General features: G+C 37.1%; 4 protein-coding genes across 4 annotated transcripts; 1 reads left to right on the forward strand and 3 right to left on the reverse strand.

The window, feature by feature from the left end:
- Positions 1–896: 896 nt before the first annotated feature.
- LOC306759156 (hydroxysteroid 11-beta-dehydrogenase 1-like protein) lies at positions 897–10917 on the reverse strand. The gene is made up of 6 exons (XM_079244688.1): positions 10790–10917; positions 3342–3472; positions 2785–2988; positions 2575–2668; positions 2153–2318; positions 897–1525 (listed from the first exon to the last, which is right to left on the reverse strand). The coding sequence occupies exons 1-6, from the start codon at positions 10872–10874 to the stop codon at positions 1342–1344; spliced, it is 864 nt and encodes a 287-aa protein (XP_079100814.1). The 5' UTR covers positions 10875–10917; the 3' UTR covers positions 897–1341.
- A 428-nt stretch (positions 10918–11345) lies between these two features.
- Positions 11346–13473, forward strand: micos13 (mitochondrial contact site and cristae organizing system subunit 13). Its single transcript, XM_079244576.1, has 4 exons — positions 11346–11485; positions 11859–12015; positions 12764–12821; positions 13020–13473. Exons 1-4 carry the CDS (start codon positions 11457–11459, stop codon positions 13115–13117), a joined length of 342 nt encoding a protein of 113 aa, XP_079100702.1. The 5' UTR covers positions 11346–11456; the 3' UTR covers positions 13118–13473.
- Positions 13474–13673: 200 nt separating this feature from the next.
- LOC306759080 (spindlin-1-like) lies at positions 13674–19731 on the reverse strand. Its single transcript, XM_079244575.1, has 5 exons — positions 19616–19731; positions 18894–18935; positions 16264–16511; positions 15893–16126; positions 13674–15420 (listed from the first exon to the last, which is right to left on the reverse strand). The coding sequence occupies exons 2-5, from the start codon at positions 18911–18913 to the stop codon at positions 15215–15217; spliced, it is 708 nt and encodes a 235-aa protein (XP_079100701.1). The 5' UTR covers positions 18914–18935; positions 19616–19731; the 3' UTR covers positions 13674–15214.
- A 3585-nt stretch (positions 19732–23316) lies between these two features.
- Positions 23317–24646, reverse strand: LOC306759070 (mast cell protease 1A-like; the record flags this gene model as incomplete). The annotated part of the gene is made up of 4 exons (XM_079244562.1): positions 24515–24646; positions 23959–24088; positions 23564–23809; positions 23317–23469 (listed from the first exon to the last, which is right to left on the reverse strand). The coding sequence occupies exons 1-4, from the start codon at positions 24607–24609 to the stop codon at positions 23317–23319; spliced, it is 624 nt and encodes a 207-aa protein (XP_079100688.1). The 5' UTR covers positions 24610–24646.
- Positions 24647–27273: the final 2627 nt, after the last annotated feature.

Below are 27273 nucleotides of genomic sequence, written 5' to 3' on the forward strand. Positions count from 1 at the left end.
TTGTCAAGAGATAATAATTATAAAATACATTAGAATTTTGGCAAAAAATTTATTTTATATGAATGTACCCTTATTTCTCATGTCGTAGCGTACCCCGGTCTCTTCAGGCGAAGATGAAAGTTCAATTCAATTCAATTCAACTTTATTTATATAGCGTCAAATCACGGCAATGCCATCTCAAGACGCTTTACAGACAGAGGGGAAAACATAATGAAGGCCAATTCATAACAGCCTATATAAGGAAACCAACAGATTGAGTTGAGTCCAACTCAATCTCCCATCCTGAGCAAGCACACTGGCAACAGTGGGAAGGAAAAAACTCCCTTTTAACAGGAAGGAAACCTCCGGCAGAACCCGGCTCAGGACAGGCAGCCATCTGCCTCTGCTGTGTGGGGGGAAGAGGACAGAAAGACAACAGACAACAGGAACTGCTACTCCCGGCCAGGGAGACCTGCTGAGACAGGAGACATACATGTTAATGATGCAACACTGTTATGGGGGGGGGGGGGGGGGGGGGGGGGGGGGGGTAAAAGAAAGAGATAAAGAGAAAAAGAAAGAAGCTCAGTGTATCAGGAAAGTGGGCTGCAGTTAATTATTTCTTGTTATAATGTTTTATCAACCACACGGCAGGACAGTATTTATATCTGAGCACTTTGTGCTCATTCTCCAAAACTTTTTCTCTAACTGAAAGTCCCTCACTCTCCCTCTTCCCCCCAGAAACAAGGGGTGGGTGGGAAACAAAATATTTTAGCAACTAAAATAACAGAATAAATCAGTTACATGACTATAAATGCTTATTTAATACACATTTTGCGCTATAGGTGGTGACTTTAATGTTGTTCCAAATGAATGGCAGGATAGATTCCCTCCCAGGAGGATTATTATTTTCAGTGGAAGCCAATTTTGGTGCCAATCATCTGAATGATATATGGCTTGAGAAAAACCCTGGAAACACTCAATTTTCTTGGTTCAAACCAAATGAAAATAATAGGTCCAGATTATATTCACGGTTAGGTTCAGCTATCTTGTAAAAATATATTTCACTTTTTAATCTCCATTGCTCCACTAACTGATCACATTATAATTTTACCAGTATTTTCTAAAAATAAAACAAAATTTCAGAGAAATTATTGGAAAACCAATGCCGTTCTTTTAAGTGTAACCCGTTTAAGTGATGATGGGTATGTTGACAGTTTTAAAGTACTTCTTCATAACATAACATCAGTGATGGACTGGTTTATCTTTGGTACGAGGGTGTCCAGTGAGAAGATGAACATGAGGGACTCATTGTTTCGATGGCAAACTCTAAACATGCACGTTAGTGCTGCAGACACAAGTTCCTCATGGACTGTAGTTGTACGAGTTCTGAATCATATAGCCTGTCATAGAAGAGCTCCAATCTTTGCTGATGTCAATCAAATATGTGAACCATGGGTAGAAAAGATCCAGCTGTCGTGTGGCTCCTGTGATGATGATGTTCAGTGCTGCATCTTTGGCAGGGTAGGCTGGTATATTAGTTACTCCCCTGAAAAACAGAAATCCTGCACTTAACTCAAGTAATGTTAACAGTGCTTAATATTTATAATCCTTTACACACACACAAAACAATATTTACCCCCAAGAGCAACATTTTTCAGTTTAAATGAATTTCAGTGGAGGGCTAAATCAAATTGTATCCAGATACATAAATATTGTAAACTGAAATTCTATTAAAGCTAGGGTAGGTAATCTTGCTCTGACGTTTTTTTTTTTGTTTTTTTGTTTTTTAATACTCTGGGTGAAGTGGTCCTCGCTCTGATGGTAGTCTATATATAATCATATATAATATAATCATATAATGAAAAAGTCGCCAAGTTGGCAGCAGTGGTGAGAATCAAGCTTCTAGTGTGTTCTGTTAGATGAGGGAGGACCTTACAAAGCAACCGCTGCAGCAAGTGCTTTTACATTAGTCACCAAGTCCCCAATATCATCAGAAAAATTTGCGGGACTTGTTGTTAGTTGCTTTTTCTTTAAACTGAGTTGAAAGAGGGGCCTGAAATCTCGCTAAATAGAGCGCCAAAGTTGCTAAATTATTATCTGAGCTGTGACGTGTGCATCAGTGTTGTCTGCATACAGATTATTTATATATACAAAGTAAATATTTTTGACTAACTTGACTTTCTCCATTGCTGATTCCGTATCAATGAGCCCCAGTGTGCATACTGAGATGGACACATTGCTCTTCTTCATAGCCAGTTCATGCCTAAGCGACCCAAAGAATCCATTCAGGGCAGATTTTGTTGAGGTGTATGGCGCCGTAAAGGGACTGCTCATTTTACCTGTGAAGCATAAACAAGAGAGTTAAAACAGAGAATCACTCTAATCTTGAAACTCTACTGAGGGGACAAAAAGAGTGTTTAAAGGATTTTAATATTTACTGTATTTTCAATTTAAAAAAGTCAGTTAGGTCAAAATAAATTATGTGTAACTGGTCTGTGAAATCACTATTGCAAATATGACAGCAAGTAGATGAACAGTTTATATTATGGAGATTTGTGTCATTAAATGTGGATAAAAATAACGAGGCATATCTACCTGCAAGCGATGAAACAACCACCAGAGATCCTTTACTTTGCTCAAGGAAAGGCAAAGCCTTCCAAGCCATCTGAATATAGCTGAAGAAATTGACCTTTGAAATACAAACACACACACACACACACACACACACACACATGTACATGCATAGAAAGATCAGAACATTACTCCTCCATATTGTGCTGATGTACCATCAAAATGCTCCATTACCTTCATTAGCCACCTGACGTGCTCCACATCACCCTTCCACATACTGAAGAGGGTCGATCCGATGTGGTTGAGAACCAGGTAATCCAAGCCTCCGAGTTTCTCCACAGCAAATTCTACCACTTTCTCAGGGTCAGAATCACTGGCCATGTCTGCTGCCACATAAAGAGCTTTCTGGGCTCCAAGGGTCAAACACTTCTCTGCCACCTAGGAGCCGAAATCAGTCCGAAAACTCTTCAATACAGCTACGGAAACCACCAGCAGAATGGCTCTGCGTTTCTTTCTCTTGTTCAAATCAATCATTAATTGAATCAACTGAACATTTATTTAAAAAAAACCAAAACAAACAAAAAAAACAAACTGAAGTATATCATTAAACAAAAAACACAACCTGTGAAACTTTTTCTTGATTACTCCTGTAAGGTTAACTGAATGAAGTATTCCTAACCTGACCAATACTGAAACAGCTGAGATGAATCAGGCATTAAATCTGTCCATTTATGTTGCATTTGATCTAATATACACACACCTCTACCAAAAATGTCTGCAAGTTCACTGACCTGCTGTAACACTTTCTCCCGCCTTGCTGTCATGACAATCTTGGCTCCAAAACGGGCATAATGATATGCCATTTGCTCGCCAATGCCCTTACTGGCCCCTGTCACCAATACCCTGGCACCTTTCAGAGATTCTGAGACAAAATCATCTTATTTAAAACATGTACAACAATATCAATTCCTCCTCATTGACAGACTTTTTTCCACATATATAAACACATGTTGAAATTTTCTTAATGTAATGACACATCTGTGTCAATGGTGATAAGCCAAATGTGTGTGACAGCAAATAGATTACATCCTGCTGGAAATCAATTTGTGCATAATTGTGTTATAAAGAGTTTCATACAAACATTCAGCAAATTAATCTAATTAATCCTAAATGTTTATCTGAGTTATCTCACTATTATTTCTGTTTTATCTAGGGTTGTTAAACACAAAGAGGTATACCATAAAAAGATTTATTTGTGTGACGAAATTGCAATTCGTAATTTGAACCGTTTGTACTCTGTAAAAGTTTGTTCATTTTATTTTTGCTTAATAAACTTTGTGAATCCCTTTTCACTTAAAACCCTGACTCCTCATCATTGACAGACTTTTTTCCACATATACATACACATATATTGAAATTTCCTCGATGTAATGACACATCTGTGTCATTACATCTGTGTTACTGGTGATAAGCCATATGTGTGCAACAACAAATAGATTACATCCTGCTGGAAATCGATTTGTGCTGCATCGTGTTATAAAAATTTGCAAGTAAACGTTTAGACGTGACAAAATGTTATCATGGATTATTTTTATTTATTTTTAAAAAAAAGATTTTTTTAAACAAAAACATTGATTTTAAAATTGTAAAGCAAAAATTCCTGTTATTTGATTTTTCAATTCAATTTTCCCACCCCTACTAGGGATGCTGTAGGTACGGGAAGAAACTGCGAAATGAAGATTTGACAAAAGACTAATAGAGAAAAATGACAAACAAAGGAAAAACAAAAACTCTAAAAAGAACAATGCAGACAAAAGAATTATTGGGTTTGAACGCAAATCTTTGCACATGCAAGGCTCACTCTTCTTTCCTATGACTTTGTTTTTTTCCACTTCTCTCAACTCTCCTTTGCTCCGTGAGACATGTCTTGGTCCCACAAGCCAATCAGGTGCAAGGAATCTTTCACACAGAGGTGTGTCTCTCTTAAAAAAATGAAGTTTACAAATTAGTAAATAAAACAATAAAAGGAGATTTTTACATAAAACTTCCATCCTTTACCTTTAAAGGTCTCTGGTAAACATTCAGAAACATTCTTAGACTGAATATTTTTACATTAGCTTAAGAGTACTGTTCTATTTAATATGTTTACTGGATGGTAGCGAATAACCTAATTTATCTATAAGCATACAGTAATATGGAATTGATTGTCTTAACTCTATGTAAGTTGTTGTGTAATATAAAATTAGATGAAAAAATTAGGCAAGGCAAGTTTATTTGTATAGCACCTTTCATGTACAAGACAATTCAAAGTGCTTTACATGAAACGTTAAAAGCATTACAGAAAAAAAAGTATAAAGAAAATACAAATAACAAAATCACAATAAAATCATAAATCATATTAAAATAATTAAAAGCAGAATTAATTAAAAGTTACTGTGCAGATGTCATGGATAGGCGCATGAGAAAAGAAATGTTTTTAACCTGGATTTAAAAGTTTCTACATTTGGTGAAAGTTTAATCTCCACTGGCAGTTTGTTCCACTTGTTTGCAGATAAATGCTGCTAAGCCATGTTTATTCTGGACTCTGGTCTGGACTAGTTGACCCGATTCTTTGGATCGAAGAGCTCTGCTTGGTTTATATTCTCTGAACATATCACAGATGTATTCAGGTCCTAAACCATTCTGGGATTTGTAAAGAGTCACCAGGATTTTGGAATCTATCCTGTGATTTACTGGAAGCCAGTGTAAAGATTTTAAAAATGGTGTGACGTGTTCAGACCTCTTAGTTCTAGTTAAAGCTCTAGCAGCAGCATTCTGGATGAGCTTCAGATGTTTAATGCTCTTTTTAGAAAGTCCATTGCAGTAATCCAGTCTGCTGGAGATGAATGCATGGATGAAAGTATCTTCTGATCTTTATTGGAGACTAAACTTTTAATTCTGTTGATGCTTCTCAGTTGGTAAAAAGCTGTCTTCGTGACAGCTTTTATGAGGCTACTGAGAGTCCGATCTGAGTCTATTAACACTCCAAGGTTACAGACTTGATTGGTAGTTTTGAGAGCTTGAGTCTCCAGGTGTTTACCAATGCTGACCCTCTTCTCTTTACTACCAAACAGAATAACCTCAGTGTTTTCCTCATTTAATTGAAAAAAAATCTCTCTCATCCAGGTGTTTACTTGCTCCAAACACTGGCACAGTAAGTCTATTGGACTGTGGTCATCTGGTGACAAAGACACATAAAGCTGCGTGTCAACTGCATAGCTGTGATAATTGATGTTAACGTTCTGTATTATTATTATTTTTATTTTTTTTTAACCTGTCCTGTCCAGCATCTCAGCATACAGAACAGCAATCTGCGTGCCATATTTTTGCCAGACAGATTTGCTCTGTCAAGGGAGACATCTCATGTATATAGCTGCCCTTGATAATCTGAATATTTTTATTGTTATGATAATTATTTTATTTATTTATTTTATTTTAAAAAAAAAAAACGTTCTGTATTATTTGACCGAAAGGGAGCATATACAAGTTAAACAGAAGAGGTCCAAGGACTGACCCCTGAGGTACTCCACAAGTCAAGGCCACTTGCTCAGATTTATAGCTGTCAATTGTAACAAAATAACTCTGGCCTTCTAAATAGGACTGGAACCAGTTAAGGACCACTCCAGAAAATCCAACCAAGTTTTCCAGCCTGTCCAACAGAATTCTGTGATCTACAGTATCAAATGCAGCACTGAGATCCAGCAGAACCAGAACTGACACTTGACCAGAATCCATATTCAACCTAATATCATTTAAGACTTTGACCAGAGCCGTTTCAGTGCTGTGATGAGGTTGAAAGCCTGACTGGAATTTATCAAGATTTCCACTTTCATTTAAGAAGTCATTAACTGATTGAACACAACTTTCTCAATTATCTTGGATATAAAAGAGAGGTTAGAGACAGGTCTTACAGTTGTTCATTACAGAGACATCCAGAGTCCTTTTCTTTAGGAGTGGCTTAATAGCGGCTATCTTCAGAGATCTGGGAAAAATACCTGATGTCAGTGAGCTGTTGACAGTAAGCAGGAGATCGCTTTCTACAGAGGTAAAAACTACTTTTAAAAAGTCGGATGGTATCATGTCCAAAGAGCATGTTGTTGATTTCAGATGCAAAACTGTTTCTTGTAGAATTTTTAAATCAATTGTATAAATTCTGACATAACATCAGAGTTATTTCTAAGTTTTGGACACAGACTAGCTTTCTTGTTTGAATATGTGAGATTGGTATTTTGTTGATATTGATTGATATTCTGTTTGAATTTTTTCTCTAAAAAAGTGAGCAAATTCATTGCATTTCTCAGTGGAAAGGAGGTCTGGGCTGAACTGTTTAGGAGGATTTGTAAGTTTTTCTATCATAGCAAACAGAGTGCGGGAATTGTTGACATTCTTGTTAATCATATGAGATAGAGACCGCTCTCTGGCCCTGCACAGCTGTAGTGCAGACAGAGATCTAGTATTTAGTAAAGCTAGCTTTATGGAGTTTATGCTGGTCTCTGTTGTATGCTTATTTGTACATGTCACAGTTAACAGATTTGAAAGATTCATCCTACAAGTTAACAGCTTTCCATTCCTTTCTAACTAATACAGGAATCCTTCTGGGTCCCGGCTTGTTCTGAGAATAGCTGTCAATAGTAGGTCTACTACAGCAGGGACCTTGAACACATCATGGCGAGCTATCTTCGTTTTGAACTCTGCTACTGCTTTGTGAACATCCTGCACATTGTCCTGTCTTCTGCTCTGCCAGGACAGATGATCTAAGGGGAGGGTGGGGAGGAGGAGGGGGAGAACTGTGTTTCTTAACAGATGGGGGTCGTTGGGGTCCGGACTGGGACAGAGACATCTTCTGGAGACCTTGGGTGATGTGGAGAAGTGGATCTGATGAGGGGGAGAGCTGGGTGTTGTTTGCCTCTCTTCTATGTCCTTCGTTCTTAACACTTTGCTCATGTTTGGGTTTGCCATCCCAACAGCATGACGCATATGAGCACCAAGTAATCTGCATCCAGATAGATTTGGATGCACTCCATCAGGTCTGAAACGTTCCTTACAGTTCCAAAAGATGTTGAAGTTATCAATGAACTTTATCCCCCTGCGATGGACTGGCGAGCTGTCCAGGGTGTACCCTGCCTGTCGCCCAAAGCCAGCTGGGATAGGCTCCAGCTTCCCCGCGACCCTGAATTGGATTAAGCGGTTCAGAAAATGAATGAATGAATGAATGAATTTATCTCACGGGCCATACATGCATTTGATAGCCATGTGTTCAGACCCAGAAGTCTGCTGAAAACTTCAATTCCTTTCCTTGCTGTAGGAATGGGGCCTGAAATGAAAACATGGTGTGCTCCAGAGTGACATATTTCCTCCAACAGCAGGTAAAAGTTTTTCTTTAGAATCTCAGAGCCAGTTTTCCTCCTCAGAATATCATGAGACCCCATGTGGACAATGATCTTCATGCAATTTGGATGTAAAGACAGAATGTTCAGCAAGATCTCTATCAGTTCCTTGGCTGATGTATCGGAAAAAGTTATATTTTCTGTCTTTGCCATTCTCACATGCTGCATTATGGAGTCTCCAATCAGAATTGTATGTATTTCTTTTTTGGTGAGGTTGGTAATGGTGTCTCTAGTTGTCTTGGTTGTGGACTTTTGACGTCTCCTCATTTCTTGGTTTGCCCTTGACTGAGTTTTATCATCCACTTGGAGTTAACAGATCATCTATTATGCAGTGAGATAGGCTACAAAATTGTCTCATAGACATAAAGACTTGGATGACTATTAATTTTCTCCTCTTAAACTCAGATAAGACTGAAGTAATTCTCTTTGGATTTGAAAAAACTCAGAGCTAAATTTCCCAGTTTTGTAATGAACCTGGATGGCATTACTTTAGCTTCCAGTGCTACTGTGAGAAACCTTGTAGTTATATTTGACTCTGACCTGTCCTTTGGCCCACATATTAAGCAGGTTACTAAAACAACCTTCTTTCATTTACGTAATATAGCCAAAATTGGGGACATTCTGTCTCAGAGTGATACAGAAAAACTGGTTAATGCTTTTATTATTTCAAGACTAGATTACTGTAACTCTCTATTACTGGGCTGTCCTAAATATGCCCTGAAAAGCCTTCAGCTGATCCAGCATTCTGCAGCCAGAGTCCTGACCAGAACCAGCAGGAGAGATCATATTTCTAAAGTTTTAGCCTCTCTTCATTGGCTGCCTGTTGAATCTAGAATAGAATTTAAAATCCTTCTCCTTACATATAAAGCCCTCCACAACCAGGCACCACTATATATCAAAGACCTCATAGTTCCTTATATACCAAGCAGAGTACTTCGTTCGCAGACTGCAGGCTTACTTGTGGTTCCTAGAGTCTCAAAGAGCCGAGTGGGAGGAGCCTCGGTTATCAGGCCCCTCGCTTATGGAATAAGCTCCCAGTTAGTGTTAGGGAAGCAGACACCCTCCCCACCTTTAAGACTAGGCTGAAGACTTATCTTTTTGATAAGTCCTATAGTTAGGGATCGTTAGCATCCCTTAGTTATGCTGCTATAGGTTTAGACTGCTGAGGGACATTTCCTGATACACTGAGCTTGTTTCTCTTTATCTCTCTCTCTTATTTTTCCCCCCCAATAACAGTGTTGCATCATTAACATGTATGTCTCCTGTCTCAGCAGGTCTCCCTGGCCGGGAGTAGCAGTTCCTGTTGTCTGTTGTCTTTCTGTCCTCTTTCCCCCACACAGCAGAGACAGATGGCTGCCTGTCCTTGATTCGGGTTCTGCCGGAGGTTTCCTTCCTGTTAAAAGGGAATTTTTTCCTTCCCACTGTTGCCAGTGCGCTTGCGCGGGATGGGAGATTGAGTTGGAGCCTCCAACTCAATCTGTTGGTTTCCTTATATAGGCTATTATAAACTGGCTTTCATTAGGTATTTTTTCCTGTCTGCAAAGCGTCTTGAGATGACATTACCATGATTTGACGCTATTTAAATAAAGTTGAATTGAATTGAATTGAAATAAACCATCTCACAGTGCATTAGAAAGAAGAGTTTCATTTAAACTCATGTGCCTTGGCTTTTTACTTCCTGAAAACCTTAGAAGAGCACACTGAGATGCAATTATTACATTTACAGTTCCAGTCCAACTTCCATTACCAAAGTCTTTTACAGAAGGATCTATAGATTACAGAAGAATAAAAAGAAAGTGCTCATCTATCCACCAACAGGGTTTCAGATGTCTGGTCTCTTTTTCTTGCTATTTCAAAGCAATGGATGGCCAACTAAGCTTTCCAGGGCTGCTTTGGTGCATGCAACAGGTAGACAAATTATGGTGAATATATGGGTTTGATCCAATCGAAACTACAATGGTTTTGGCACTTAGGGTCAAAGAAGTTTGCATTTAGATGTCAACTTGTGCATTGGAAGTGATCAAAGTAAAAATTGTTGAGTCTTGCAAGTTCTATGGAAAATGCCATGGAGGTGGTTGAAGGTAACGATTGCTGGGAGCCTTTTGGCTCTCCTGATAAGACTGTATTCTTCTGAGAAGAGAGTCTGTTAACTTCAGTCATAAACGTTCCTGGTTGAATATTGGAGGGGAGAAGTCACTACACTCACTGTTTATTTCAGTTTTATCTAGGATTGTTAAACACAAAGAGGTATACCATAAAAAGACCAAAGTACAACATAGGCTGTCTCAAGAGAAAGGATATTTGTATTCCTCTTTGTGTTGCTCATTTGACCCCTGCAGTACACAAACTGTGACCTTTTGAAAGCATCGCTTTCTATGTTTAGGTGCTTTAATACTACACCGTTTTTTTCAAACCACAATCTGTAATTACTTGTGGAAAATTGACTGTGCAGTGTGTCCTCACATTTTGGATAAATACTGATTATTCTGGTTTCTTTAAAAGAAATCCCAAATATGTTTCATGTTCACCGCTGTATGACTTAAGTGAGCCAAGGCTAAGATTTAGTAAGTCCATCTTATTTCACACCTATCACTATCTGCTTGTTTTTAGTTGTTTTAAATGACATAACTACTGCAGGAGCCTGAAGTCAGTATATAGGTTTAACAGCCACGAAAAACACGCATCCACCTGCAGGTGTAACTGCATGTCACTGCATGTCATATGGATGCATGTCGGCTGCATTACAAAAACCTAACAGACTTTTCGGTGCAAACAACTACATCTGTACGGGTCGCAGAAACTAGTTTACTTACCTGGATCAAACTTGGGTGTTGTCCACTTGACAGCTATGAAACCCACACAGATACTCACTAAAAAGAATTTTGCGAAAAATCCCATTTTAGTAACTTGCTCGGGTTGCTCTTTTCCAAGTTTACATAAGTGTACCCCAACTTTTACTATACTAATTGTAAGTATGAGGTATTTTATATTTTATAAGGAAAGATCGCTCCTATTCTCCCTCCCTCTTTCATGACGTTTTTATTGACGTTTTTTGCGTGATGTATGGGAAAACCCAGAGTGCTCCAATGAAAACCCCTCCTTTCTTCCTAGGAAGAAATGTCTAAAGCTATCTTGATTGTGTTTTGATAAATGATTTTAAAAACATGCTTTTTTAAAATAACAGCAGCGTTTTGTACACTGAGTTTCCAGGGGGGTTTTTTTTGTTTGTTTGTTTGTTTGTTTTTGTGGTTGTTTTTTTTAATTGTATTTATTTTTAAGAAAGAAATATATCGAATAAGAACGAATCTGCTGCTCTGAAATACCATTGACGAGAGCACAACTTTATTGACACAACAGAGGTGTACAAAGTACCAGCACGGTTTGTCCTTCAGTGTAGCAAACGTGCTAGCGTCTCTCCGGTTCACGGTTTGGAGTGTTTGCCAAAGTAACCCGTAAAGGGGAGTTTCACAGCTGTGGGACATGGCTGCAAGGATTTTGCCTGTAGTGAAGTTAGTATTTCCAATGGTATTCGTATTTTTCTTTGAAATATTGGTGGAGAAGATACAAAATGCACGATTAACCAGCTAGCTAACTTATGCTAACTGTCATTCTGCTCAGGAGCTTTCCAACTCTAACACAATATTTCTATTTTTTTTTTAAAACGTAAATTAAATGTTATATTCAGTAAATTAGGACATATTTGCTTAATTTGCCAACCTTTTATTAATCCGTGATTAATTAATTTATCATTAAATTGACAACATTAAGTGCAGACCTTCATAGAATAATGTATTGCACTTTTAAGTTTTGCATGTTTGGTAAATATGAAGGAATGAGTATTTCGGACTCACAACGTGACTGCTTCTGTTCCTTCTCTTGCAGACTAGCCACCAAGGTGACCATCGCAGGAGGAGCCCTTTACGTTGCCTATGACTCGGGGCTGCTGGGAAGCAGTGAACAGGGCTCAGAGGCTCTGGAGAAGGCCAAAGCAGCTGTCCCACCTGCCATACAGGAATGGATGAAGTACTTTGGTCTGGAGGTACAGAAAAGATGCACTGCTCGAGTATATGGTTGTAGTACAAATTTACACAACAATATCAAACCGATATTTCTGATTTTACTAAAAAAAAAACAAAAAAAAACAAAAGAACAACTCATTTTTGAATGAGAAGTATTTCCGGTAGACCAGTGATACAGACATTGTAAATGGTGGTTAAAATGAAGCAACTAATGAGCTCTGAAAGCTTATTTAAGTATTTTAAGGTCTCAAAGATACCAAACAAATACTTCAAAGTATAACAGTGCTGTGTGAGTTAAAGTTTGGAAAGTTTATTGTTGAACACTGAGCTCAGATGGAATATTTAATTACTTTAAACTGACTATAAGGGACATTTTCCTAGGAGTATTGTCATCAACTGTAGATGATGATACTGTAGAAAGACAAAATGTTTTCTTTTTATTACTTTTGAATTCTGAATTAAATACACAATTTAAGCTTAGGGCATTCAAGAAAGCATGAAGCCATTTCAGTTTTTAGAGGCAGAATTAGCATCAGTCTTAGTATAGAAGGCCAACTGTCTGGCTTTTGTACATAATAAATGTATACAGTTTTATAATGAATACACAGCTTTGGATTATACAAAAAAAAAACAAATTAACATTTTGTCTTGGAAAAAATTCCAGTGATAATCTTGTTCCAGTATGCTTATGAAGAAATAGGGATTATTTATTAAAGGAATATATAAAACATAAGCTTAAACCTCTTTCTACTCTTCCTCTCTCCGAAGGCTCAGCTTCCTACCATGCCCAAGATTGAATTTGCTCCTGTTAAGTCCTGGAATTCTGGTAAGAGCTCAATATCGTTTCCTTTGCTTTAAAAAAAAAACAGCAGGTTTCTGTTCTTAAGTATATCCATATTTATGGTGGTGCATAGTTTATGGTTTACTCAGTGATGCTTATTAGGACAGCATTCTGTTCCTGAGTCAACATAATGAGTTTAAAATATGTAGTGTTCTGTCTGAACTAATCTTTGTTTTATTGCAGGGGTGCGATGGACGATTTCAAGCCTCTCAGAGGCTCCAACAAAAGCAACTGAATATACAAATCAGGGACTGCAGTATGTAAAGGACCTCGTCAAATGAACAGGAACACCCTTGTTGAACCAGCATTATCTATTTGTTTGACTTTTGCACTTGAGAAATGACATTAGTCCTGATAAAGTCATAGCTCCCCCTGAAAAGGAAGACTCACCATGAAAGAGAGAGTCAAATTCAGCTGCAAGAAGGGCACTCTGCTGAATGGGTACTATGGTTCTGAGAGGGGCATTAGGTGAAAGTTGTACATTGTGCAGGGAAACAAAATTATTTTAATTTTCCTTATACCAACAAATTGTCACCGCTGTTCAATAGAAAATGTTAAGACCTTTTGTTCAAACTCCAATGTTATGAGAATGGCTTGTATATAACCAGTATAAATCATCTGTGACTAACAATTTTAAAACATGTTGCGTCTTTAGTTTGTTTTATTCAGTTATATCACATTTGCATGCCGGTTGTTGTATTGTGTTCAAAGAACAAAACACTAAACAAATGTGCAAAAATCTTTATTACTCAGAATGATGACAAACTGCCATTTGATTCTGCTACAGCTTATGAACAGCAGGAGGCAACTGAAGCATGAACAGCGGAGTCATTCGTGAATCAAATCTTCACAACACAAACACTCCAAAGCACAGCTAGATGTCATGTTTGGTTTCAAACCTCTTGTGTTTTACTTAAATGCAGGAACAACTGTTTCTACTGCACATAGTCACATCAAAATAAAGTTTCAAACCCTTCAGGCACTCTTAAGGTGATGCATGCAGTTTGGGTAGGGAAAAAATGCAGAAGTATAAAGGAAAAGGATGAGGCCAACAGCAATCCAGAAACTACAATACTGTGAGATAGTACATGAAGTCTTAAAGACTACAACTAGAGATGTTTGCAACAGATTGCTTTGTTAGGGTTATAATCATGAAATAGTATTTTGAGTATACTAGTCTATTTTTTAAAGGCTTATATTGTAAGCTATGCTTAAGTGGAATAATCACAACAAGCAACATTACAAGGGATTATACACAAGTTTTACAGATTAAATATGGTTATCTGAATGTACTGCAGCAATCCTCCATTTTTTTCTTTCATGTGTAAAAATTAAAGCATAGTTCTACCACACTTGCCTTAAAAAAAAAAAAAAAAAAAAACACTTAATAGAAACTATTAGACTGCACCATAACCTAAAAATGTAAACTTTACACATTAAAGTGCTCCCCACAATATCAACAGTGAGATAATACAACCAATGATGATGCATGTTTACATTTAAAGTACATTTCAACATTAAGAGCAAAACACATCACTAATGCAAACTGAAGGTTGCAAAACTTTCTTCAAGCTGTCAGCGTTGCCACTCTGTAATGAAGTCTAAATAGTGGCTTTTATAAAGCTACGGTACAATGAATGAAGAGCGCACCATCCAGAGAAACACTACGTGAATAAAATATTGCAAAACGTCAAAGCCAGAAGGCACTTTATGATTTGTGTGCGTTCAAATGCAAATTTAGCATTTCACTTGCAAGCACAAAGGTCCTGATGTTCCTCATGCTGTTAAAATCTGGATTTGGAGCCAAGCAAGAATCCAATAACGTAGGATGTAGCTGATGTGCATACCACAACTACAGATACTAAACATGGTGCAAAGGTGCAGCGCAACATTGGGATATGACAACAAAAGGGCCCCATCATGGTGATTTTGCTGCTTCCATTTATTCCTTCTTATAACATAAAACCACTTGTTCAAAACACTGCATTATTAAGCTTATGAGCTACTATAATAATCCAAAATAAAGGTTCTAAAGGATAATCTGTGCAGCTTTCTGTCATTTGGATTTAATTAAAAGAACCACTTCAGACTTATCAATGGCAACAATGTGAATGCTGTAGAAACTGTGCAGCTGATGGAAGTGCAAACTTAGTTACTGAAGTAGAGCAGCAATGATAAAATAAGACGACTCACCTAAGAAAAAGCCAAGCATAGCAGTGCTACGTTTGTGCAACAAAACAAATAAAAAACAAAACCTGCACTGACACTTGAACAATGGAGCTTGTCAGCTACGTAATGCTGTCATGGCTTTGAATAACAAGTGGAAAAAGAAGCAAACGGAAAGAGCCAGGAGAGTGAGATAAAAATGTCCACAATATTTAGGTTGTTTTGACCAGGTCATAGACATGGATATGAAAGTCATCATCATATTTGATATAATAGACAGAGGGCTTGGCTGGGACCTGGTAGATGACCAGGCCTGTTCTCTTCACACCCTTGTCAGTAACATACTCCACTTGTTTCCCCACCAGACTCTCCGTCTCTTCCCCTGGCTTTCTGTCCGCAGGCAACAGGTGCTTGTTTTCTGAGGAGCAAATCATTCCACAAACACACCACAATTACTGATATGATCACTTTACAATCAGATAGTGGAGCTAGAAGGATCATGGAGCTAATAAAACTGATGAGTGAAAGGAAGCCGGGAGCACACCCCATATTCTGAAACCCCCATCATCATCATCATTTCAAATTTCACTGTAGTTATCAATGGTTAATGAGTTGAGGGTTGGGTAGATGCTCCTGAATGTTTAAAACAGCCTACAACTGGAACAGGATGGTCTGACTGTGATAAGTGGAATTCCTTCATTACCATATGCAATAAAGACAAACCTCATTGACTCCTGGCTAACTCACATGGTATCCGTGAAAGATAATTTATATACACATCATGAGGTTGCTTCATCTTTGTTCTACAGGCCTCAGGACAAGATTATCAAACACTTAATGAAGCTTTGTGAAGTATGAATCTATCTTTGTTGAACAGAAATAAGCAATACCTGCTTCAGGCAAAATCCTGAGGTCTCCATCAGCGTAGTCGTCCCATAGCTGGTACATGTAAAGAACGGGGTCCTTTTCATAAGTGATATAATACCAGTTGGTCATGACTGGAGCTCTGGAGAGGACCATGCCTCTCCACTCATTCTTCTCTCCATCTTCTTTTTCAAACAGGTGCTCCACAGCTTTGCCCACCAGTTCCTCTGCTCCAGGGGGTATCTTGATTTTGTTGTTTACTGTGAGGAAGTGGAAGCAAACAGTAAAATATTAGCCCGTTTTCACACTTGCAATCTCAAACAAATATCAATAAAGATTGCTTTTAAATCTTAAGATGTGAATTAGTCGAAACAGACACAAGATATCTTTGACTCACCAACTTTTTCTGACAACACCTGCAGGTTGGACACCCTCTCATCCTTGAACAGCTCAATGCCATAGACGCAGTCAAAGCCATCGTATTTCACCATGAAGAGAGACGGGTTCACGCCAAGTCTGTCAAGTACCGTCCCCTTCCATTTGCTCTGGTTCCCTCTTTCTCGCCAGTTATGCTGAATGCGCACTCCCAGAATGCAGTTGGGGTCTGGTGTTACTGTATCACTCAGCTCCCCACTGCTCCGCTTTCTGGCAAAACAAATGTAATGGCCAGGTCAGAATATCTGCAGGTAAAGTTTGACATAACACACAGCAAAACAACAGAAGTCAACATTTAACCCATGTCTCAAAATAATGGCATTACCTCAGCAGTTTTTTAGATGTGTTACATAGATGTGATGCATTCATTTGATGCGTTTGCTTTACTTATTTACCCTATTTATTTACTGTAATTTATATGTTTTATGTATTCATGTTTTTGTTTTGTTTTTTTGTAACTGGAGTGTACGTGTGCACACATAATCTTAAATTGTTGGGATTATTTTTTTTCATTTGCATGTACAAAAAAAGGTTATTCAATTGCACCGTGAAAGAAACTTTTTATGTCCTCTGGTAACGGCTGCACTAAGTCTTAGGCATTCATCAGTCTCCTTGATATTTTAAGTGGTAAACGTTTTAGAAAGATGGCTACTGCCGCTCTAATCAGTGGTGCTATGTGTCATTCCACACCCCTAGAAAGTCACTATTTACATGGGAAGATTACCCTAGTATCTTATTCTGAAGACACACAGCCTACTCTGCGGTTTGTGTTCAGTTTCCAATTCAGTCAGTGCAAAGCTCCACTTGTGCACCAGTTCTTCCCATAATGATATCCTTCATAGCAAAGTCACACTGAAACAATGTGTATCTAGCAGAAGTATCCACACTCATGCCTTATTTTGTAACCAAACTGAAGGTCATAGGTTGATGTTGAATAAGCACAGTGATGCTAAATAACTAAGAAAAATCAATATTTCAAAAATCAAAATTTTTACTGCCATCTTTAAAGTTCAGCAGCAGAAGTGGAATGGCTCAGATTTTGTTATTTTTGGCTAAAAACTTTATATTCACAATTTAAACACCACTGAGAACATTTTAAAAAGCTAAAAGGAGGATTGGACTGAGTCTTTAAAACTCATCCGATGCTGGTAACCTATACATCATTCTTAACGTAACAGCAATTTATTAACATGATATAACTTGGTAACTGTTACTAAAAAAGCACCATTTTGATTGAAACTCAGGTGGAGAAGATGTTATAAAACCTGCTAAGCTGCTCTTATGCTACCAAAGATGCTGTGGCATAAGAGCCAGTAAGTAAATTGTGGGCTGTATGCCACGTTGCCATGGAAGCTACATATTCAGTTGGTGAATCATTTCTGACTATAAACACTTTCATTGCTCTACCGATTTGTTGACACGTTCCAAACGTCTGACAGTAGATCAAACCCAAATTAGAGAGTCGGTCTTTGTATTAAAAATATTAAATGAACTATGATTAAAGACTGGGGTAAGCTACATGTTTATTATGGTACCATTTCAGAATTACATGTACTTCTTGAGCATTTAGTTAAATATTTATGAGCTCTGTGTAGTTGTAACATCATAAAGAGAGGGCACAACCTGCACTTTTTATGAAGTGTCTGAAGTTCAGTTTTTTGTGCTAAATCATCAAGTGATGAATAAAATACTGTTTTAGATGTAACCTGGCTTCATAATAAGAGATTGCAATCACCACCAAAGTATACTCTTATCTTTTACCCTTCCCTTATTTAGGCATTTGACTGTTTACAGATTAACAGGATATAAGGAACTGAATTTTTTCATGGATTTGGCCACCTGTAACTATGTGAGACGGATAAACAAAAAATGAATATAAACACATCTACAATTCAGGCAGCCAAAATGATTGGACTTCTGTGGGTTTTTTTTTTACACATTTATTTTTAACAAACCTATGACATAAATAACAAAATACTATAACATAACAAAAATACCCAATATGAACTTTATAATATCATTTATACACATGCTGTATTTTAACTAATTGATTATACTCATATATTCACCATTAACCACTGTTGGGTATATTCAGGCTTGTTGTAATTACAAGCATATTCAATATCACCTAAACATGCACAGATGATCTAATTCACTTTAGTAGCAATATATTCTGGCTTTTTGGTTAGATCTTTTTATTTATGTATTTATTTATTTTAATTTTCTGGATCCATTTTTGCTTATTCATAAGATAAACTTAAAAACAATACAATTACTAAGAGGCAATGCAGTTTTTTACTGCTTTACAATGAAAAATCATTGCACACAGGTGGAATGAGATCTCTTGTGTACTGTAAAATAATAAGCACGTTCAAGGCCACTTTGCATTTGACTTTGCTTTTATGGCGGCCCTTCTAAACATTAATGGTATGAATGGAAACATTATGACTTTCATCATATATTTTCCAGTAACTGAAACTGATATAACAATATGAGCTATTTTGTCTGTCTCATAACTGTTGTGATTTAAGTTTACTGAAGTCACATATGCAGGACATCACATGACAGCTCACACAATCCATTTCTACATACCTGCTCCTTTTCTTGGACATACCTCCAGAAATTCAAAGGTTACTATTTAAGACAAAGACAAGGCAATGTTCAGTAATTATGTGGGTGGGCATGACTGCTACCAAAGTGACAAAAGCATGCACAGTGCTACTACACAGGGAAAGCTTCTCCTTCAGCAGCCTGTGATGGGCTGCGGTCTGCTCAACAGACTGACAACTCCAACAACCAATGGGCTAACACCGTAAAATAACTTCCTGAGGATTTTGTAAGACTACACAGCCATGGAGGTCACAGTTTATTGTACACTACACTGGAAGCACGACCATTCTGTAGTCACTTGCAAGTCGGTAAAATATCACGCCGTGACAACTGTAATAGACAAAGCCAGTCGCCTTATGAGAGAGATTACAGTATGAATCATTAGCAGGGTGACATTTTAGTGCCAATGGCAAACTGCCAAATAAAATCTGACAAGGTAAGTCTGATAAAATACACAGCAACTCAAACAATAGCTCACCTGTCCTGGACTAAATGCACTAAATGCTACACCTTTAGGCTGTATGTCATTCATAACACTTGTCTGTGTGACACACTGCTCTGCCTCAATGCAGATGTTACTGTAGGTAAGCGGAGGCGTGCAGATAGCAACACCCGCTCCTACAGTCGCTAATAGTAGCTAACAAACACCAACAACAGCGGGGTATTTACAACCTTATTCCTCGCTTGGGACATGATTTAGTTACCTTTTAAGCAGTTTTCATGTCAGTACTGGTCAGTTCGTTTGGCTGAGAAAATACTGCTACACACCAACCCGCCGGTGTAAATCTCGCGAAACCTGTGGAGAAAGGGGAGATTATTGGTATCATGGAAAAAATACTACAATTCCCGTCAAGCTTTGGGTCACCGTTACGTCAAGGGATAACGTAAGGAAATTACGCTGACGGTTGTACGTATCGGTGGTTCGTACGTTACGGTAGCGTGTACGTGAATTACAGCGGCAGGCTTTTGAAACGATAGTCATTCTGACGACAGTGAACTATGACTTGCTATTCATGCTAGAGCTAAAGCTTTTTTATTTATTTTTTTATATTGAATTTGGGGCATTTGACAGATACATATAATGAAAACAAAACAAACAACTAATTCACATTCTTTTTTATTTAAAATAAATAAGCATATTATCAAACCTTTACCTTTTAACAAAATGTAATTCTGTATCAGAATAAACTATTATATAAGTTGATATCGAGTTAATCTATCTTATCAAAGAAAAAAATGAATAAATTATAGAAAAGTATATAAAAATAATATTGATTAAAATCATGTTTACAAGGGGTGGGGGCTTAAGTCACTAAAACATAAAGTTTTGCTGCCTCAGCATTTTTTTTGCTAGAGTTAAAACTGTCTGACCAAATTGAGAGTAATATCACTGATATGAGAAAATGAGTTTAAAGATTTACTTGATGGCCCCAAAGACATCGGAATAGCCATATTCTGGAAAAAAAAAATAGCACAATCACAACTAAACGCAAATAACCACACATTTTTGAAAAAAAAAAAAAAAAAAGCTTAATAAGAACGATATGAAATGTGACTGAAAAAAAAGTATCAAAACAACGAAAACATTATAACCCACAACAGGCAAAAAAGAAAAAAAAAGAAAAAAAAAAATAGAACAAACCTGCACAAAAAGCAACATTACCACTAAATAAAAAAGGACAAAACAGCAGGTCAGGATAACAAAAAAAAAAAAAAAAGTCAATAACTACTATAAAGAGAATGAGATAGATGAAAAATTAATAAAATCAGACAAAAGGTTATCATGAATGATGCAAAATTATGTCAAAATGATTATTTTAATAATGAAATAATGCAGATAACCAGCAGGGTGTAACATGACATGTCATTTCTTGTAGGATCGGTGTTCTGCACCAGCATTTGACTGACAGAGACATCTCCCAAAAGTGTACTTGGTAAACACATTTCTTATGATTTGTGCCTAGATTGACCAGAAGAGAGAATAAAATAACCTTAATACCACAAAAAGTAGCTAAATTACCACTAAGAAATGCAGCATGGCAAGAAATCTTTACCATATGACCAAACTGAGCATACAAGAGAAATATAGTTACAAGAGAATGAACTGACCACAAACTAGTGATTGATTATGCAAAACACAGAAAAATTACGCCGATAAAAATAAAAAACTGCTACCTGCCCTGCATTACATCTGTTGAGAAACACCATGAATAGGTACAGTAGTCATAGTGTATTACATAGTATAACATGTTCACAGAAACTAGTCAAACATTTACTGGGCTGTTTGTTGATCCATGATAAATTTGAAGATTAAGGCTTTGTGAAAGAACAGGAAAGCATATCTTTAGTGAGACACAATGATTTTGTAAATGTTCAGGTGAACCTGATACAATATGATTAATAACTGTCCCTGCAGAGTGACCTGTCTTCAATTCCCTTTGCATTGTCCCAGTGAAACAGCATCAACATGTGAATAAAAGCTTTTCACACTTTAATTTGAGAAATAAACTGTCAATCTCACACAGCAGAGAGACTTAACCACATGCGAGTTGCACCAAAAAAACCCACAATCTTTCTTCTCAGCAATCTAAACCAACTGTGATGCAACCACATTGAAAAGAGGAAAGCGAAGAGGTTGATTTGTGAATTACATTATTATTTGGCTTTTTTTTTTTAATTACTACAGTGGTTTGTAGTGGTTTTATTTTATTATGCAGGAACTGTTTTTTATTATATAAAGCATGTTGGGTTTCTGGTTGCCTAAAAGTGCTTTATAATTAAGTCTAATTGATTGATTTATTACAGCAACAAGCCCTCTTTGTAATGATCTTCGAATGTTATGTAACCAACTGTCTCTTGCATCATTCATGAAAGCCTGTTTTAACAAGCAGCCCAGCAGCATGCTGTCAATGCACTGAAACTACAAAGATTTCCAAAATAAGGAAGATGTGTCCTTATATGGAATAAATTGAGCACAAATAACAGTAACTGGGAACTAAAGTTACCAAAAAACAAAAGTGCCCACGAAGTGGTATTAAATAATGTAAAACACATGAAATACACATTTAAAGACCAAAAACATTCCTTCGTGGTACTCCCATTGTGACTGTTTGCTATCTTTTCAGCTTCTGTGACTGAGTACTCAGAGTATTTGGGGTAATTTAACACTAAAAAAGTTAATGTAGTTTATTTCTTACATCAAAAAGAGAAATCAGTCTATATTTAAAGATGCTATGAAACAGTGAAAACACCACATGCCACTTGCTTCCAGGCTCAACATGTTTCTTCAGCTGTCCAGCAACTTTACTCTTTATTTATGAAACAGCAGCAACTTATATATTACTTTTATATAATGCATTTATTTAAAAAAAACATTTCTAAAATATTTGCAAATCTGTGATGACTGTTTAGACATTTATTTAATTTATTATATTTTTATGTTAAATAACATAATTTATCATCTCTTTTTAAGAGTTACTGCACTGTAATGCAGTAAAGGATGCTGGGACATGATTCTAACTCGGTTTGTCCATTGTAGGTAGTGGTCTGCAGGGAATACAAATTCTGAATTTAGCATGCACAACATTTCAGTTAAAATATATAAATTCACACTGAATATAGTGAAATGCTAAAAATAGCCTAAAATCTCCCTCTAAAATAAATACTTAATTTTTTTTTCTAGAAATTGTTAGTATGCTCTTGAAGATTTTATTACTTATTTATGTAATGGCTAGTGTGTTTCTTTTTCAGCTCACATTTCATTGAGTGCTGAAATGTTCAAACACACATTTTGCTGTTTATTTCACTTTGCTCTACAACATGACTTCATCTTAGTGAATCTGTTGTTGTGTCCTCAGGTTAAAAACACTTCACATGACATTATAATCATGCCTTGTAATAAATAATGAAGAAATTTTATGATTTGGTAAACAAAAAAAGACCATTTTATTATATTTTATATATTTTTCCTTTCATAGTTTTATAACAGAACAGCCCTTAAAATAGCATATTCTAAAATAAAAGGTGATTGTCGTAATCAATTTATTCAACCTGTAAAACTCATGAAATGTTTTATTCAAATAGTGTCATTTAAGTCAATCATTTATTTGACAAAACCAAAACAAATACATCCTGTATTTTTTTTTTTTTGCATTATTTGCACATTTGATTGTTTTCCTCATTAGAATTTGCTGAATGTTTATTTCCCTTCGCTTTTTTTGCTTTATTCAATATTAATATTAAGATTAAACATGCTTGATAACAATATACAGTAACGAAACCAACTGATCTTCATGTTTTTCTGCATTATAAATATACTTCTCAGCAAAAAATAATATTCAATAAAAAATGTGAAGTCTGAAAAAGAGAAAGTACTTTGAATTTACAAAGAACTGTTTATTTCCATCTAATTGTTGTTTAACACACTATTGATCCACTGTCTGAAGGATGGAATGTGTGTGTAGACATCAGGAGTCCTTGGGTCTCCACAGCGCCGTCCAGAAAAGGAAACAACACCTGCTGTGGCTCCATCACACACCAGAGGACCACCTGAATCACCCTTAAATAGAAAACATACAAGATACCAATCAGAAAGTGGGCCTTGTTTAAGCTTTTGTACGTACTGAACATCGCTCGGTCACTTTGTTACCTACCGAGCAGAAGCCCTGAAAGCTTCTGGCCCCCACGCCACAAACCATTGATGTGGCAATAGCAACGCCGCGCCATCTCCTTTGACATTCGCTTCGTGTCAGGATGGTGACATTGACTTCCTGGAGCCTGTTTGCTAAGGTACTGTTATCCCCTATGTCTCCCCAACCGGCTGTGATGCACCGACTCAGCCGACCAGTCTTCAGAGGGATCACCTGCACAGCTTCTGTCAGCTGGGCCCTGCCGCTAAGCTGAGAAAGAGTTGACGGTTGAAAAACAAACAGCAAAGAAAAGAATAAATGTAATAGGTAAGTTTGACTTATAATAATGTTATATATTCGTCCAAAGAGATTTTAAGTATTTTGACTCTGAAGTAGTGCAGAGGATGAGCCTTCCTAACCTTTAGGAGCATGATGTCATTGGTGAGATCGTTGTAGTTTGGATGTGGGATGGATCTGATAACACGGAACTCCTGCCTTGTCTGCTCGTTGCCTCTCAGGGTATCGATACCAAGCACAACTGTGAATTGTCTAGAAATCAGAATATTAAATTTCATGTTGAGATGCCAGGCAGTTCATCAGCAAGTTTTCTCATGAGCTGTTTTAAGTGAACAGAACATCAGATTCTACCTAGATGTTTATAGGATCATTATTTTACTCTTTTTTGTTTTCCCAGCGTGACAACACAACAGATGTTTGTTTTGTGAAAGCACATGCATGCATATAGCGGCAAAGAACACTTCAAAATGTGAAATGTTTTATCAATTTTATGATAAAAGAAAAATAATAACTTGGAAGGAAAACATGGCTTTTAGTTTATGAGTACTACAAACAGAATCTAAGCTTTTAAAACACATATATCATATATTCACGTGTGAGAAAAATGTGATCTTATCCATATATTGCTAAAAAAAAACAAAAAAAAAAAAACAAATAAAAAAACGACTAAAATCTCACCTAGATACGGCACAATGTGCTGCTGTGAGCACAAAGTCCTCTCTAATAAGTGCACCTCCACAGAAATGGTTCCCTCCAATTTGCAGAGAGACCATGTACGGGCACGAGTGAGGAGGTGCATCTCTGCCTCCAACAATTCGAGAACCATCAGCTCCTGAAATACAACATTTTTAAACTTTAAGATTGATTAACTTTATTGATTAGCTTCATTTTTCATATTTATAGAGTAGCTTACCACTGAGGGCAAAGAGCAGCAGAAGTACCAAGCGGACTGCCATGGTCTCTCATGATATCCTGACTTTTCTTTCTTGCCTTTATATTGCTGAGATAAAAAAAAAAAAAAAAAAAAAAAAAAAGCTCTTCCTTACTTTGGTTTTTATTTATTTCTTCAGCACATTGAAACGATGATGTTGGTCAGTTTGTTAAACTGGTTACAAAACACATGAGTTAATACTTTTGAAACAGGATTGATGCAAGAGACTGTTGGTTAAACTGGCTTCAAAGATATTTTTAGAGTGGGCAGGTTGCCCCAACTGTGGTCAAAGCCTGCTTCCCTTTATTCTGCATGGTCGCAGCAGAGTTGGGTTCGAAAGATGGCTGAGAAGAAAGAATGTGGGTTTGTTTGGTGCAACTCTGCTTTCAGGCCACTGAGTTTGTCTGCTGTAAGATCAACAATTTACTTCTGAAGTAAATGTGTAGAAAGCTTGTATTAAAGTACATGTTGACATGCTTTCTTAGTACATTAAAGACAGAGCGCTCAGTAGGAATAAAAAAAAAAAAAAAAAAAAAAAAAAAAAAGCAACACTACAAGTTTCTGACTTCAAAACTGCTGTTGATTTTTACTGGCTGAAGAGAGCTCAGAGAAGAGACAGGAATCAAGATGGATGCTGAATTAGCCGTCACACCAATAAGCTGCTTTAAAGGCAGTGTTCATCAGGGAAAACTATACAAATACAACCTCAGCACTGCATCAGGCTCGGCTGATCAGCTTACTGTAAAAAGGATTACTTATTCTGTCCTATTAAAAAACAAAAACCTTTTTTTGAAGTCATTAAATCGATGTTTCATGTTTGTAAGCTGAACATAATTTTTCAAATGTTCAGCTCAACCTGATGCGGTGATATTAAAAAGTTATTTTCTCAGTCTGTAATGCACTTTGTATCCTTCCAGTGCAACAGTGTCAACATGTACAGTAATAAAAGCTTTCTACACTTTTACTGGACAAGTAACCTTAGCTTAAACCAGGTTTTCTCAATTCCGGTCTTCAGGCCCCCCTGCCCTGCACGTTTTATAGGCAACCCTACTTTAACACACCAGAATGAAATAAAGGGCTCGTTAACAGGTTGCAAAGAACTTGATAAGAAAGTTCAGTTATCTGACTCGGTGCTTTGGAGGAGGAACGTGTCTAAAACATGCAGGGCAGGGGGGTCTGAGGACTGGATTTGAGAAACACTGGCTTAAACTGTGGATCTCGCACAACAGAGAAACTCAGCCACATATGAAAGCAAAGTTGCACAGAATGAACCCCCACAGGTTTTTCTAAACTTTTAACCCAACTCTGATGCAGCCAAATAGAAACAAGGAAAGCAGGTTTTTAACTATAAAACTCAGAGAAGTCTCTGCTTCCTGATATTTTATGGATGCATAGAAGGAAAATAGACTTAAAAACACTTTTATGGTCATGTTGACTGCTCAAAACATTTTATTTTGCGTGTCACATTCACCTTTATACTCTAGACACATCAGGTGGCAATGCAGAGTTTTGTGTCTTGCTCATGGACACTAAGGGGAGCCCAGAATCAAGCCCCCAACCATTTGGAAGGTGACTGCTCTTCCTCCTGAGCAACAGCCGTCCCATGACAGACTAATAGAACATATAAAAGTCAAATGCCAGGATGTGAACTAGCACCCCATAGTGGAGAAATGAAAGTAAATACAAGGAGTTCCATCACAGTAAAACAAGTGAACAGTTTTAACTCCCACTAACACAGTCTCCTGTTCAAGATCCATGATAGGACGAATATTCCTGTCCATTCCCAGAAGAATAACTGCAGTCCAAAGCGTGAGGAATCTGCATTCACACAATGCAGCTGTGATGAATTTCATGGATGTTGTTGAAACATAGCCAAACCCTAACCAGTGCCACCAATACTTTAATGCCAACCAGGGGATTTCCAGTAAACCGCACTTAACAGCATAAAAAAGACCTGCTTGAGAAATTCCCACCTAACAGAATTCCCACTGCACTCTGCAAAGACCTCGCATTGGTCTAATCCTGTTTTTTCTTTCTTTTTTTTCTTCTTTTTTAAATAATTGTAAGAAATTTTACAATTCTCATTCTGTTAAATGGCTTTGATTTGGTGTAATCATTTTGCATTAAAGGGGCCATATTTATGTGCAGCTCCTACTGTTTGAAGAAGTTTCAGCTCCTTTCGTTACTGTCACTTTAAATAGTTCAGTTTGTTACTACAAGGCCCACAAACCAGCAGGTTTCCCATGAATCCTTCCTCCAACACATCTGACTCAAATTAATGAGTATTTGTGCAGAACCTGATTGGCTGTTTGATTCAAATAATTTGTTTCAGGTGTGTTGAGCAGGAATACGCTGTCGGGTTGTCGCCCTCGTAGGACCGAATTGAATCTCCCAAGCTGCACAAAAATTAAAGTATTGGGCAACAAATAGTCATGCTTGACTGGACAACCTCTGATGTTTATCTATACACATTTGAAGGCAAATTTATCAGTGTTGGCCACACGAA

This window comes from Telmatherina bonti (assembly GCF_933228915.1).
Source record: "Telmatherina bonti genome assembly, chromosome: 8".
NCBI classification, from domain to species: domain Eukaryota; kingdom Metazoa; phylum Chordata; class Actinopteri; order Atheriniformes; family Telmatherinidae; genus Telmatherina; species Telmatherina bonti.

What these genes read in the sequence shown, in the direction of transcription:
- LOC306759080 (XM_079244575.1), bottom strand. Translation starts at nt 18,913, where the DNA reads ATGTCCAAGAAAAGGAGCAG. An exon ending in ATGTCCAAGAAAAGGAGCAG is followed by an intron (nt 16,512 to 18,893) that starts GTATGTAGAAAT and finishes TTGTTTTGCCAG; the next exon opens with AAAGCGGAGCAGTGGGGAGC. An exon ending in GGTGTTGTCAGAAAAAGTTG is followed by an intron (nt 16,127 to 16,263) that starts GTGAGTCAAAGA and finishes ACTTCCTCACAG; the next exon opens with TAAACAACAAAATCAAGATA.
- micos13 (XM_079244576.1), top strand. Translation starts at nt 11,457, where the DNA reads ATGGCTGCAAGGATTTTGCCTGTAGTGAA. An exon ending in AGGATTTTGCCTGTAGTGAA is followed by an intron (nt 11,486 to 11,858) that starts GTTAGTATTTCC and finishes CTTCTCTTGCAG; the next exon opens with ACTAGCCACCAAGGTGACCA. An exon ending in TGAAGTACTTTGGTCTGGAG is followed by an intron (nt 12,016 to 12,763) that starts GTACAGAAAAGA and finishes CTCTCTCCGAAG; the next exon opens with GCTCAGCTTCCTACCATGCC.
- LOC306759156 (XM_079244688.1), bottom strand. Translation starts at nt 10,874, where the DNA reads ATGGGATTTTTCGCAAAATTCTTTTTAGTGAGTATCTGTGTGGGTTTC. An exon ending in AACACCCAAGTTTGATCCAG is followed by an intron (nt 3,473 to 10,789) that starts GTAAGTAAACTA and finishes ATTTTGTCTCAG; the next exon opens with AATCTCTGAAAGGTGCCAGG. An exon ending in ACGTCAGGTGGCTAATGAAG is followed by an intron (nt 2,669 to 2,784) that starts GTAATGGAGCAT and finishes TGTATTTCAAAG; the next exon opens with GTCAATTTCTTCAGCTATAT.